The 13,914-nt window shown below is 38.3% G+C and overlaps 1 protein-coding gene across 1 annotated transcript in view; it reads right to left on the bottom strand.

Moving 5' to 3' along the window:
• Positions 1 to 13,914, bottom strand: part of LOC148658521 (Fc receptor-like protein 5) — a 54,289-nt gene that overhangs the window by 25,408 nt on the left and 14,967 nt on the right. The window contains exons 2-5 of the mRNA XM_088638248.1: positions 12,610 to 12,894; positions 12,208 to 12,504; positions 3,639 to 3,929; positions 1,062 to 1,349 (exon numbers count right to left, since the gene is read on the bottom strand). Coding sequence (XP_088494374.1) covers positions 1,062 to 1,349; positions 3,639 to 3,929; positions 12,208 to 12,504; positions 12,610 to 12,894 — 1,161 coding nt within the window. The remainder of the gene's footprint in view (positions 1 to 1,061; positions 1,350 to 3,638; positions 3,930 to 12,207; positions 12,505 to 12,609; positions 12,895 to 13,914) is intronic.

Here is a 13,914-nt window from a genome sequence, read left to right as displayed (position 1 = left end):
ATATGTGGGAGAGTTCTGCAATCGTGTGCAGATCAGCTAACATATTTAGTCTTAAATTCCTAAGATTTACTAGATTAGTCTTCCATGTCATTCAAAGGTGCTAGAAAACTGTCTTTTTATAAGCTGTTGTAAATGTAAGCTCCTGTAGTTGGTGAATCTCCCACATTTGCGAGTGGAATCAAGTCAAAAAGCAGTATCAAGGATACATCCTTGCTCAGCAGAATGGAAAAGCTGACAAAATGAAAAAAAAGTTTTACCAGATTACCACTGTTCAATTTGGTAAATTCAATGCATAGTGTGGGTCTAGGTCAATCACAGCATACATAAATAGTCCAAAGACAGTCTGCAGGTGTAGGTTTTAGCTCAAATCTGCAAGACAACCTTGCTAAACAGATTTCAAGAGATATGATTTGTGCTTGCCTATTGAGGTACAAGTACGCAATTAGCTTCCAACAACCTAAATGTGGCAAAAAGAGAAATTTAGTAAATACCACAAAAGGAAAAAAAGTCTTTAGGTCAGGGGTTACCAATCCTTGTCTTAGTGGTCCACTAACTTGCTGTTTTTGTTCCACCTGAATTAGATCATTGAAGCCTTAATTGACCTAAGACATTACTTAGGATATTTGCATTTGGTTTCTAGTCACTCATTTAGTATTTTATTTCTCTTTGAAAATACAATGGTTAAAGCTTCAACATCAATCTTATCAATAGGTCGGTGAAGAGTATAATTGTGTAACTGAATGCTCAGCTGGAACAGAAACTAACAGGTCTGTGGGTCACCAGGATCAGGACTGGGAACCACTGCTTTAGGAATTAGAAACATATTTCTTGACAGAACAGGGGATTTTACTTAGCCCAGGAAGACTTGTGTTACCATATGCTATATTGTTAACATTATCCATATCTGACAGAAATATAAAACTGAAACAAGGAAAAGGAAAGTTCTTTCAAATATAATCCGAAATAAAACGTTAAAAAAAACGATGACTGAGGATGCTGAGACTTTAAATTATTGAGGTCAGGATCACAGCTAACATGAATTTGTATCAGAAAATACTTACCAGATACATCCAGTGTAACAGCATTGCTGGTTTCAGAATAAAGTGAACGTCTACTGTGTTGTCCTCTACAGGTATAGCTCCCCTTATTTGATTGAGATGCAAAAGGGATTATGCATCTGTTTTCTTTATTGCTGTTGAAATCAGATTTGTCTACAGCAAGCTTCTGTCCATCTCTGTACCAGTCATAGGTCCACTCAGTAGAGTTAATACAACATTTTAGAAAAATTATTTCTCCAGTGTATAATTCTGTCCATGCTGTCTCAAGGCTTAGCACAGGTTTAGGTATAGCTGTGAATATTGAAGGGTTAGAAAAGCTGTGTAAGAGTGAGTATAGATTTTAGACAAGACAGATGTTTAGCTTGAAATTCAGTACACATGGGATTTATATAATGGTAAAACATCCTATAACAGTTCCATGCTCAGGTACTGTAACTTTTCATTTTAGGTTATCTTAGTTGCCAGCTGTTATATCATCTTACAAACTCACAACTGACAACCCAGTGAAGCTCAGGCTAGCACCTGGATGGGAGACCTCCTGGAAAAGCTAAAGTTGTTGCTGAAAGAGGTGTCAGCAGGGCTAGTAGGGTGATGGGGTCCTGACTCTCCGTGGTTATTAAAAGTCCCAGGGTATTTTTTTAAAAGAGTAGGGGTGTTACCCTGACATCCTGGCCAAATTTTAAAATTATATAAAAGTATAAGGAATTATATGAGAAATGAGAAATGAGAACCTAATTTTTTATAATTAGGTTCTCATTTCTCAATGGAAGAATATGCATTAAAACTGCATAAAATGTGAAACTTATAATGCTGAAATTTTATTTAATACCTTGACATTTCAACTTAAATTGAGATTTGGCTTTTAAACTTAAAATGCAGATTTAGTATTGCTCTAGGGAAAATATATTTAATGGACATGGAGGCAGACGTAAGATTTAGAGCTCCTATACAGTATGTGCCTCATTAAATCAATTAGCGCCAATGAGAAGGCAAAGACGTTATTCATGGATACACTTCAATCAATGGGAAAAAAGGTGAATTAATACTAAGTCATGTTCTAATAAATACATTCTCACTACATAATAGTATGAGATGAGAAAGATTCTGCACATGTAATTACCTATAAATGTTTACTAGCAGGGTATGATTATGGGTCTGCTACTAAAGACCACCACGCAGTTGGCCTCAAGCAATATATTTGTAAATATACAGTAGGTGTCTCTCAAACAAAAATGAAAATGTTTTTTTATATATATTTCAGGTGATTATCTCCTAAATTATCAAAGTAAAAGTAATGTTTTTGAATACAGAAAATGGGTCTGTTGTTAGCCCACACAGTATATTACAAGGCTATGTCAGCCCATTCATACAATAACACATTTTATGAGGAAATATAAATATTTAGCTGTGCACAATCTTTTGGGGGTGTTTTCAAACATTCTTTTTGTAAATATTTGAAGAAGAAACAACTGTCTCTATTTGCTTTCCACAGCTGCATAACTTGCATGAAATTTAAAAGTAAAAATTAGATTTTAACTTATTAATTTTAAAAGCTTTTTTTTCACAGCCCAGTATTCTGTTCTCCCCTAACCAAAAATACTACAAAAAAAAACATTAAAACAACTTAAAGCAAGATATTTTGGACCTATCACAAACTAGTAAACTAGGTAATTTCTAATTGCAACAATTCAATCTTCAAACTTTCAAACTGTTGAAATTGAAAAACAAATCATCACCTTTCTGAGCAGAAAAGCTGCACACATATATAGCGGCAGCTTAATACCGAAATGGTATTGTAACATCATAATTATTTTACATTTCTTAAAATTCTATATAATACAACTTTTGGACACCTATTGTAAAAATCAGTTAAAATTCAAATATACTGTTTCAATCAGATCCGATAAATACAACTTTATTCACCCCAGGGGGGCAATTAAGCAGCAAGCGTTGCAACATACAACACATGACAAAACAAAAAAAAAACAATGTTAAGAAAAATTACACATAGGTACTGTATAACAGCAAAAAGCAGCTTGCTGTTGATCAGAGTAACCTGCAATTCCTGCATGGTAGAACAACAAAACTGGTTAATCTTTAGTACCGTACTAAATAACAATCAACTGAAGAATTTTATCCTGCAGTTTTTTTTTCATTGCAATTGAGCATGATTCTAGACATGATCCCCAAATTGTACAGTACTAGCTAGCGTTCTACATAGCACACAGTTCTGTAATAAACCCACAAGTTAATTGCAATTGATTCAAAGTGACCAATGTCAACCTTATAATTGATAATTATGTTTTTATGAAGAACAAAATTGAGAAAGATGTTATGGCATTTCAACTTATTTCAGGTTGAAAATAGGGGAACACTGGGGTATAGAAATGCATTCTCTGAACTGCTTTTCTTGGAGAAATTAATTATTGCTTCATTTTTTAATGTAATAGAAAAACATAAAGAAAGTTTTGAATCTGGAGAATGCCATAGAAAACAAAATGAAGAAAATGATAATTCGCTCCCTTTCTTGAGGTGAACTGAATCACAGACAAAATGAAGCAAAATTAAAAAAACACTTACAAGTCAACTGCAGTGTAACAGCATTGCTAGTTTCAGAGTAAACTGATTTTCTGCTGCGATGACCTCTGCAGGCATAGTTCCCCCTGTCTGACTGAGCAGTAGAGAGGATTGTGTATCTGTTTCCATTGATGCTGTTGGAACTGGCTCTGTCTACAAGAATCTCCTGTCCATCTCTGTACCATTCATAGATCCACTTCGAGCCCAATGGAATGTCACACCTCATAGTCACACTTTCCGTGATAAATACCTCCATCCATTCAAGCTCCAGCGTCAAGACAGATTTAGGAGGATCTGCAACCATGAAGAAATTAAATAAATAAAAACAAAATAAAATTTGAAAGGACCAATATAAAAGTCAAAACCTGAATAGAGTTATGTACAGTATGAGCACAAGAACAGTTAAAAACAAAAATGGACCATTCATGTCAACTAGATTGTTTTATTTCTTGATGAAAACCACAGGTGTCTGTTTTAAACAACATGACCTGGCACCTTGTTCTATACTCCCCAAACCTTTTTGAAATGCCTACTGTTCTCATTTTTCCATATAGTTTCTATTTGAATTATTGGGTCCCCAGTTAATTCTGAAGACTTCATCAATTCCTTTGTGGATAATGAATACTTTTATATTGTAATTTGCCCCCCCCCCCCCCCCCAATGTCTTGATCTCAGAAATGTATCTAGTTGCACATATATAAACTGTTTCCAGAACAGAATCAACTTTCTTGTAACCTGTTGACCACAATTATATTCTAATTCAAAATAATGTACAGTTGTAAGAAAAAGTTTGTGAACCCTTTGGAATCATCTGTATTCTTGCATTAATTGCTGCTTAAGTGTGATATGATCTTCATCTCTGTCATAATAGTTAAACATTATTAATTACATTATCTGATTAAACAAATAACACATGAACATTTGTATTTTTTCTTGTCTATATTAAACACATTGTTTAAATGTGCTGTCCATACTGGAAAAAGTATAGTATGTGAACCTTTAAGATAATGACCTCTATTAAAGGGGGTAATTGGAGTCTTGGACACCTACAGTAATCAATTAGATGACTTTCAGGTGGGTGCTTGAGGTGCCCTGACCATTAAATAACCTATCAAGTTTGATTAGCAACAGAGTCTCTCTTTATAAGACAGATTTGTCGGTGAATCATGCCCTGATTGAAAGAGGTTTCAGAGGACTCCAAAATAAGTGTAGATGCCAAGCTCCCAAGGAGTGGTCAAAAGCAAAAATCATTGCAAAGGTGAGCTATACAGTGCTCAAGGAGGTGACAAAGAACCTTAGGGTAACCTAAGGCTCAGACCTAAGGATCTGTAGGTATTTCTTGCACTGGCTAATGTTCATGAGTCCAGAACAAAAGTGGAACTTTTTGGCATAAATACACAACATTATGTTTGGAGGAAACAAAACACGATACCAACAGGAAAACCTCATCTCAAACGTAAAGCATGTTGGAGGCAGCGTCATGGTTTGGGGCTGCTTTTCCATCTCAGGGCTGGATGGCTTGCAATCAAATCAGTGAACAATGAATTCCAAATTGTACAGGAGAATGTCAAGATATTCGTCATTGATCTTAAGCTGAAGAAGGTAGGTCATGCAGCATGACAGATCCAAAAACGAGGAGTAAATCTACAATAGAATGGCTTAAACAGAGGAAATATCACATTTTGGAAGTGAAAGACAGAGCCCTGACATTAACCCAACTGAAATGCTGTGGCATGATCTGAAGCAAGCCATTCATGTAAGACATCCCAATAATATAAATGAACAGAAACAGTTCTGTAAAGATGAATTGGCCAAAATTCCAACAGACCAATGTGAAGGACTGATCAGCAGCTACTGGAAATTTTAGGTCGAGGTCACTGCTGCTAAAGGAGATTCCAGCTGATACTAAATATGAAGGTTCACGAATGTCTTCCAGCATAGACAGTGAATGTTAAAACAGTATATACAAATTTAGACATGAAAAAGTACAATTGTGTGTGTTATTTGTTCAATCAGACTGTGTTTATCTAAAGTTATTCTTGTAGATAAGATCAGTTCACACTTTTTAGGAGCAATTAATGTTAATCAATTCATACAATTTTTCTCATAACTGTATTGTATTTTAAATGTGTAAAGTAAAATTTTAACATAACGTCCTTTGAATTTAAATCTATTATAATATATACATATATATATCATAAAATTCTATTTGTCTTTTGTATTGCTTTCACATATCGTCTGAATATGAGGATGAAATGTATGGTTCTACATATACTTCAGCACAGGAGAGTGCAGTGGCATAGTATTGGTGTCCCCATCGGTAGCTCTAAGATGTATAGAAAACCATGGGTGAACCAAACTTCTGCTGATTCTCCTCCTATAAACCTCTGTTGGGAGGTTCTGTAATCAGAACTTCCCACTAGAGAACTTGTCCCACGGAAACACTTAAAGCAAGGTTGCTTGAGTCTAATCACCACTGCATTTAAAACTGTAATGCTTTAAGGCTCTACTAGCTGTGATAATTGGGGTCAATGACATAACAAAAGCATACACTGTGAGGACCTGTAACCCTGTTGCCATGAGACCAGTGATTGTTAGTCGGATTGGTATCATGCTATCATAGTTAACAGCATATTTTGGGAGACTGTGCACACCACAAGACAGCAGTGACCAAAGAAGCAGTGGCTCCGTGGATAAGGATCTGTGCCTGTGGCTGGAAGGTTGCCGGTTTAAATCCCACAGCCGGCAGAGGAATCCTACTCTGTCGGGCCCCTGTGCAAGGCCCTTAATCCCAACTGTTCCAGGGGTGCCATACAATGTAAAGGGTTAATAAAGTGATGATGTTATGTTATGTTACAAAGCGCTCCAATCAACTGGGTCTACAGTCCTGCTGCTCCCAGGCTGTGGACCATGTGATACTCCATAATAAAATGAAAAGCACAGAAAAGCTGGAACCACTTATAAGCTCTTGGTTGCACCATATCCCAGACAGTAGCTTCTTTGTACACCAGGAGAGTCAATGGGTGAGCAATGGAGCCAAAACCCACTGAAAATGTAATAAAACAAGTTTTGTACCACAGTACGTTTTGGTGCAAATCGCAGTCACCACACATTACATACTGGTACATTACAAACATGGTAGAGATCTGTTAAAAAATAAACAGCCCAACAGTGGGCGATGTGGGAGGCTGGCAGAGTACTCTAATACAGTGCCAGTAACTGCTTATTAGCTTAATGTCTCATAAAATAACTTTGGAAGTGGATTGTAAAGATTTACTGTATCCTTATAAATTGGTGAAAAGCTGATTCCTATACTCAGTCACAGAATAGCTCAAAAGTTTCTGTCAAAATACCTTGACATGAAAGAAGCTAAAGAATTTGTTGTTGTTTTTTTAACACAGCTCAATGTCATATTGCACATGATTAAAAAGCATACTCATACAACTAGTAGTTTGTATCAATCTGTAATTTTAATTAAAATGTGACAAATATGGATCATAATTTACACATCTTAACTTATTCTTGTCATTTGTAAAAAAATATTAATCAAATCTCAACTGAAGAAACATTCCCTATAAGGGATCTATACCCTAACCATGTTTCTCTGATCCAATAATTTATTAGATATTGCACAAAATGCAAATAACTACTAGATTATGTAGCATTTGTTTATTTAGCAGTATGCCTGTACATATTCTGAGTAAACAGATATGGGAAGAATAATAAGCAATCAATGGAACTGACATAACTTACTAATGAATATTTGCACATACTGTACATCTTTAATAACTTAAGGCATTCATGGTCTCTTTGATTCTGACACACTAACAAAGGGAAAACAGCTGAACTATGTCACCTGTCACTCTTTCATTTAATTCTGTCTTATATTGGTGTATTATTCTGCCTTATGCTTTATGTCCCTCTTTTATCCTGACCTCTCTCCAGAATAGCTTCCTGTTCCCTACTAACTGTTACAATATGCCCTCGGAGGACTCATCATTCCACCTCACATTCCAGCACGGCTCCAAATTAGCCAATTTTCCACAGCCTATTTAATGCTGCTTCACACACTCTTTTGTGCTCAGTATTAGGGTTTTCCTGACTTGAGCTACTATCTCTTTCTCTGCGACTTACTACTTGGTTATTGGCTTCCTGACCCTGGTTACATCTCCTGGTTGTGGTTTTGGCACTTTACTGGTCACTCTGGTTTTGACTCTCGGCTTTCTCAAGGCTAACTGCTTTGCTTCTGGTTTTGTATTTTTGCCCGGCTTGTTTACCTACGGCTTTTGGACCTCGGATTGCTCTCTCGACTATGCCTTTGGATATCATTCAGGTTTTCTGCATAGGGTCCTCACTACTATTTCCTAACTGAATACTGAGCCTTTAACATGGACTCCGCAGAAGGTGATGAGATTCGTGGCATTCCCTCACAACATTCCCATGTGTTGACTCAGCTCCAGGCATCAATCCAGCAGATCACTGCTCACCTAGTGAATATGTCAACACAGCCAGCAGCAGTGCCAGTCCCAGCAGTAGCAGCAGCAGAGGCAGCCACCACAGGCTCTTGGAAGAAATGAAAGACAATCTGTTTCTCTTGCCTCTAAAAGGAAAATCCTGCACAGAAGTGATTTCCTTGGTGATCGAATTGAATGACGGGCTTCGTGGTTGAGGACCATGGAGACAAACAGAACCTTCCTGCACCTACTCAACGTCTCACCCTCGCTCCTCTCAGCTCGACACCCTCCCCTCGGAACCTGTGGAGATCTCTCACTCCCGCCTCACTCTGCAGGAAAGGGAGAAGTGCATACGGGGGAATTGGTGTCTTTCCTGTGGTCTTCTAGGACATTACTGCTTGGACTGTCCCTCCCAATGTCCACGGTGCCTTCTGTCTAAACCAAGTACGCAGGTGAGATGCAGTAAACATTTCGATACCTCTTCTAATGCCTTGTCTGTTCATGCTTTCATCTCCTGGGGCTCGTGTTAATTTAACCTTCTCGCTTTCATTAATTCAGGGGCTGCCGGAAATTTCCTAGACCTCTCCTTGGCTCGCTCCTGGAATATTCTCGTACTCCCCATTCAACCTCCTCTTCATGTGCAGACCCTCGATGGATCCCCTATTTCCCCGGGTGTTATTAGCTGGCAGACCTCACCATTATCTTTACAAGTCGGAGCCCTTCATCAGGAACCTACACAACCCTACCTCCTGGAAACACCACACCATCCTCTGGTCATGGGGTTCCCCTGGTTACAAAAGCATGATCCTCAGATTTCCAGATTTCACTAGGGGTGAGGTGTTAGCTTGGGGTCCTCAGTGTTTGACTTGTTGTCACCGTTCCATTAAACTCTCCCCAGGTAGCTCCCGTGACATTCCTGTTACTGTTACATGTTACGTGATCTATCTGAGGCCTTCAGCGAACAAAGAGCATTGTCCCTGCCTCCCCACAGGTCTTGTGTGTCACGGACGTCCAAAGTGACTAACCGTGGGGAGCAGGAGAGCGGAAAAAGACCCATATGCGTAGTGGCGAGACGGGAAAAAGGCCCGGGCTCATTAGTGCAAAGAGTTCAGGAATGCCGTATAAAAACCTATGCCCTCAGGGAGCGGACGTGGGGCGCCCTGGTGCTAGGCGGGTCTCAGGACATCCGAACGTCAATGCTGAGCGAGGACAGAGTGCAAGACCCGGAACTATATAGCCCAAGGAAAAGAGAGGGACAAGAAGGACAGCAGACCAGAAACTAGGGACAGGACAGAGAAGGAGCGCCCTCTGGCAGCAGAGGGCGTGACATTGTGATTGTGCCATCGATCTCCTGCCGGGTGTTTTACCCACAAAGGGGAGAATTTACCCTCTGTCACATGGGAAATCAAAAATCGCTATCCCCTCCCACTCATTCCTTCAGCCTTAGAATCTGTTCGGGGAGCAACAATTTTTCCCAAGCTGGATCTCCAGGGGGGCATACAACCTAATTAGAATATGGGAGGGAGATGATTGGAAGACTGCTTTTCTAACAACTCATGGGCATTATGAGTATCTTGTCATGCCTTTCGGTCTTGCGAATGCACCTGCGGTCTTTATATATTTTGGGATCTCATGCAGAAATGCTTCCTTATATATCTTGACGATATCTTGATTTTTTCCACTAACCTTTAGGAACATATCTCTCATGGAAGAGAGGTTGTGTCTTGTCTGATTCATCACAAGCTCTATGTTTTGAAGGAAAAATGCATTTTTCATGTGTCCAAGATCCCATTCCTAGGCTTTATCTTGTTACTGCAAGGGGTCACGATGGACCAAAGCAAGATCTCCGCATTTACGGATTTGCCAACCACGAAGAACCTAAGACAGGTACAACGTTTTCTGGGTTTCGCCAATTTTTATAGGAGATGAAGAAAAGTACAAGATGAAGAAGGGGTTAACTGATTCCTTTCTGCATGAGGACTGGACTTCTAAGTAACAGGCTAGAGTTATGGCAGGAAAGGGGGATAACTGATAAGGATTCCAGATGCCAGCTAGGAAACTGTCCAGGGAAGGAAACCTAACACGGACCATTAAGAGTGACCAAAGTCTGTGAACTGGCCAAACACCATGACCTCCCCCCATTACCATAATAATGATCTACGTCAGAAGTGGCAGAAAAGGGCTGTATACTTCGGTGTTATTGTTCCTTGTGTGAACAATACTTCAGTTTTATTGTTCCTTGCATGCAATAAAACTCATCTGTTTAACTTCATCTCGGGATCCAGAACTTATTTGTCTGTTACAACAGAGATTTATTCGAAATTTTAGTTCAGTAGTGGCTCCTATTGACTACACCTTTGGTATTACATTTGGGTTTTCTGCATAGGGTCCTCGCTACTATTTCCTTACACTTACAAATAAATTAAGACAGATTTAGGAATTTTATAATAAAGATTTAAAATCACCAAAATACTTTTGATAATCTTACCTAGTTTTAGAAACAGACTACTATTTTGTTAATTATGTCCTACTACTAACAGCACATTATAAAAATAATTTAATTAGTATTTTCACACCACTCATCAGGACTATGTCTTGAACTATAAATCCATAATTCACTTACATGTATTATCCTACAACAAATAAATACAGTATATGATGTTTTGAAACTAACACCAACTTTGCCAATACACATGAGCACGTACAGGAAATGCCCTGTGATAGTGCTTGCACCTGGACCTACTCCATCTTATCACTTTTAATCCTTCCTTCACTGCCACTTGAAGGCAGTCTTACACTTCTTCGTCTGCCACTTCTTTCACTTCACATCATCCTAAAGGCAGACCCCAGTAAGAACTGTCAATTGTCAATGAATTGACTATCAATTTTAATACAGTCTTTGTGTATGCAGATCAATTTATTTATTTGCAACAGTAAACAAAAATGATTTATTTTCTATTTGTCTAATTACAGTTCCTATGGTGACTACCAATTAATTGCTGAAATAACAGGTCTAAAGTGACACCTTGATGATATTGATTGAACTAAAGCAAAAAGGTGGTGATTGCATTCTATATGGAAGGAAAACTTAACATAGAAGCTCTACTCAAGAACACAATTTTTGCAAAAGCCAGTTCAATTTCCCAGATTTTTAAATATTATAGGGGTATTCCTGCTATTATTATGATTACTAGATCTTGGTTCAATGCCGATCACTTTTAGGAAATCCTGCACAAAGGAATTTTCTTTAGCTCTGGATAATGAATGTGTTTCACTTTGAGAGAACGCCATCTTTTCAAACCAAACATCCAGCAATTTGGGCCTTCTTCTTGAAGGACAGAATCTGACTGGATATTTTATATGTGGAGAGGCATTTCATAGTATAAGAATGCCTTCAACTTTCTCCTTTCAGGTGACATACTGTACTTTATCATGACAGTGTCCTTCACTGACAGAAACAGGTGGATAAGACTTGGTTGTGCTCAACACATACAGTAATTGCAATTATTTGTAAATCATAATCTTTGTTTTTTGTCAATTTAAAGTAAATATAGTTTTCTAAATTATTACATGGTCAGTACTCTCAAAACATATTGTGCCAGGTGGCAAAGAAGCTACCTTATGTGGTCATGATTAGCATTCTTGTTTTTCTATAACAAAAAAAAAACATTCACTTGTGGACTTGTGGAATGTTTCATTTAACATTTATAAATTTGACTGCTAGAAAGTCAATCGGGATTAAAAGGCAATCAGGATTGACTTTCTCTCTCAAAGTTTATTGATTTATTAATAACACATGAATGATGGATGAAAAAACATTCCATTTGTGATTAAGTACATGTGCAGAAATTAATTACTTAAATACACTGACCAATTATTCAATAACTATTTTACTTACCAGATAGAAGATGAATCTTTGAACAAATTCACAGATTTTTTTTCAGATTATTTTATAGATATTTCTTTCCATAATGGGTTTTCTTTGCTGTTGTTTTTCTATTTTTGTTAGATTTCAATTTAAAGATAGCACAAACACTGTTACACTGACAAATGTTATAATTAACATGAGTATTTGTATCAGGTACATTGATTAAGCACTCATTTTGTCTGTTACTCACCTGACACTTTCAAAATATGAAACCCAGGATATGTCTGAATTATTGGTTTGCTTCCCCGTTCAGCTTGACACACGTACTGTCCACTATCAGACACTGTTACAGGACTGAGGGTGTAATTTTGCTGATCTTCAGCACTTGATCTAAAGAGGTTCTCTAGTCTCCCCTTTGTGTTTCTAGCCCAGGAATATCTCCAGCCACCTGATGCCCCCTTCACCACACAGCTGAGGGTGACTGACTCGCCTGAAAAAACCACTGAATCGGGGGAGTCTATGGTCACTACAGCACTGGCATTGACATCTGAAACAAATAGAAGAAATGTATAATTTACAAAAAAATATACACTTCCTATACACATAATACAGTAACTCTGTGTAATGCTTTTAAAAAAAAAATAAAACTTACTAGATACTGCCAGAGTGTGAGAGTCACTGTCACTTTGTTCATTTCCTCTCCCAGCTTGACACCAGTATTTTCCCCCATCAGACTCTGACACAGAGCTCAGGATGTACTGGGAACCGTCTTCTCCACTGGAGTCCTTGAGTGGCAATGTTGTCCCCTGTTTCTCTAAGGCCCAGGAATATTTCCAGCCACCAGGTCCACTAGTATGACAGTTGAGGGTGACTGTCTCTCCTGGGAACACCACTGTCCATGGAGGGTCGGCAGTCAGCACAGTTTTATACCTAGATCCTGTAATACAGACAGTGATCAGCAGATAATAAAAACATCTACTTATCAATATCAATTATTTATTTTCTAACTGATTCTTTTGTTTTATTTCTGAACACATTAAATAAAAAGCAGAGTGTGTGAATGCACTTGACATATGCACTCCCTGTTTGCAAGACGGCTTGTCTTCCTGTTTACAAAAGGAAGAAACACTAGACAAAATAGCAAACTATTTTAGTTTCTCCCAGGTATGTTCCTATTAGCAGCTTTAAAAACAATAGGCCTACAATTGCACAGGCTGTGTAACAACACACAGACCAGGTATACCACAATGATCAATACGAGACTAGAGAATTGTCCTTTTGGTGTAGCTCTCTAAACTCCACCCTTGTGTCCTCTTGATGGACAGGTTAGCATACATTTAAACCAGAGGACCAATAGGCAGGGACAGTGGGAGGTTGATAATCTCTGTGAATGCAGGGAGTTAATTGATCTAAAAAAGGTTTGAGGATTTAAGGTGAAGTACTGTCTAGACCAGCTTTCTGATTTCTGAAGGCCTTTCCAAGTATCTCCCGAGTAACTCAGCACTCTGTCTTTTTTATGTTGTGAAATGCCATTATCTAAGGTTTTTGATTTGGGTATAACCAGATCATTCTGGTAGGAATATTAACTTCACACAATTGTAGCGGCAATGCTTGTTAATAAGACAGAATTAAGCGTTGGTATGCTCCTAAAGGAGACCCCATCTCACCCTCCATCTCTGTGGTGCAGCCACAGAGAAAGAATTCATGCAGGCTGATTTAAGATGTTTTCTTTTGATAAGAAACAAGCTCCCAGACGGGGATGCAATTAGCTAAGCCTGGCTATCATGATCAATGGTCATCCATTGGCGCCTATCAGTCTAGGGAGTGCCGAATGGACATCTGGACTGCATTCCTAAGTGTCAAGAGTAAGTGACTTATATCTCACCTTGACCAACCAATCAGGGACTGGCAGGGCGTGGTAATACCACGTGGGTCTCCAATGCCCGCCAAACTCTCA

This window comes from Lepisosteus platostomus, chromosome 7 (assembly GCF_059453375.1).
Source record: "Lepisosteus platostomus isolate fLepPlt1 chromosome 7, fLepPlt1.hap1, whole genome shotgun sequence".
NCBI classification, from domain to species: Eukaryota; Metazoa; Chordata; class Actinopteri; order Semionotiformes; family Lepisosteidae; genus Lepisosteus; species Lepisosteus platostomus.
The sequence above is the reverse complement of the archived record's forward strand: the minus strand, read 5'-3'. Positions and strand labels throughout refer to the sequence as shown.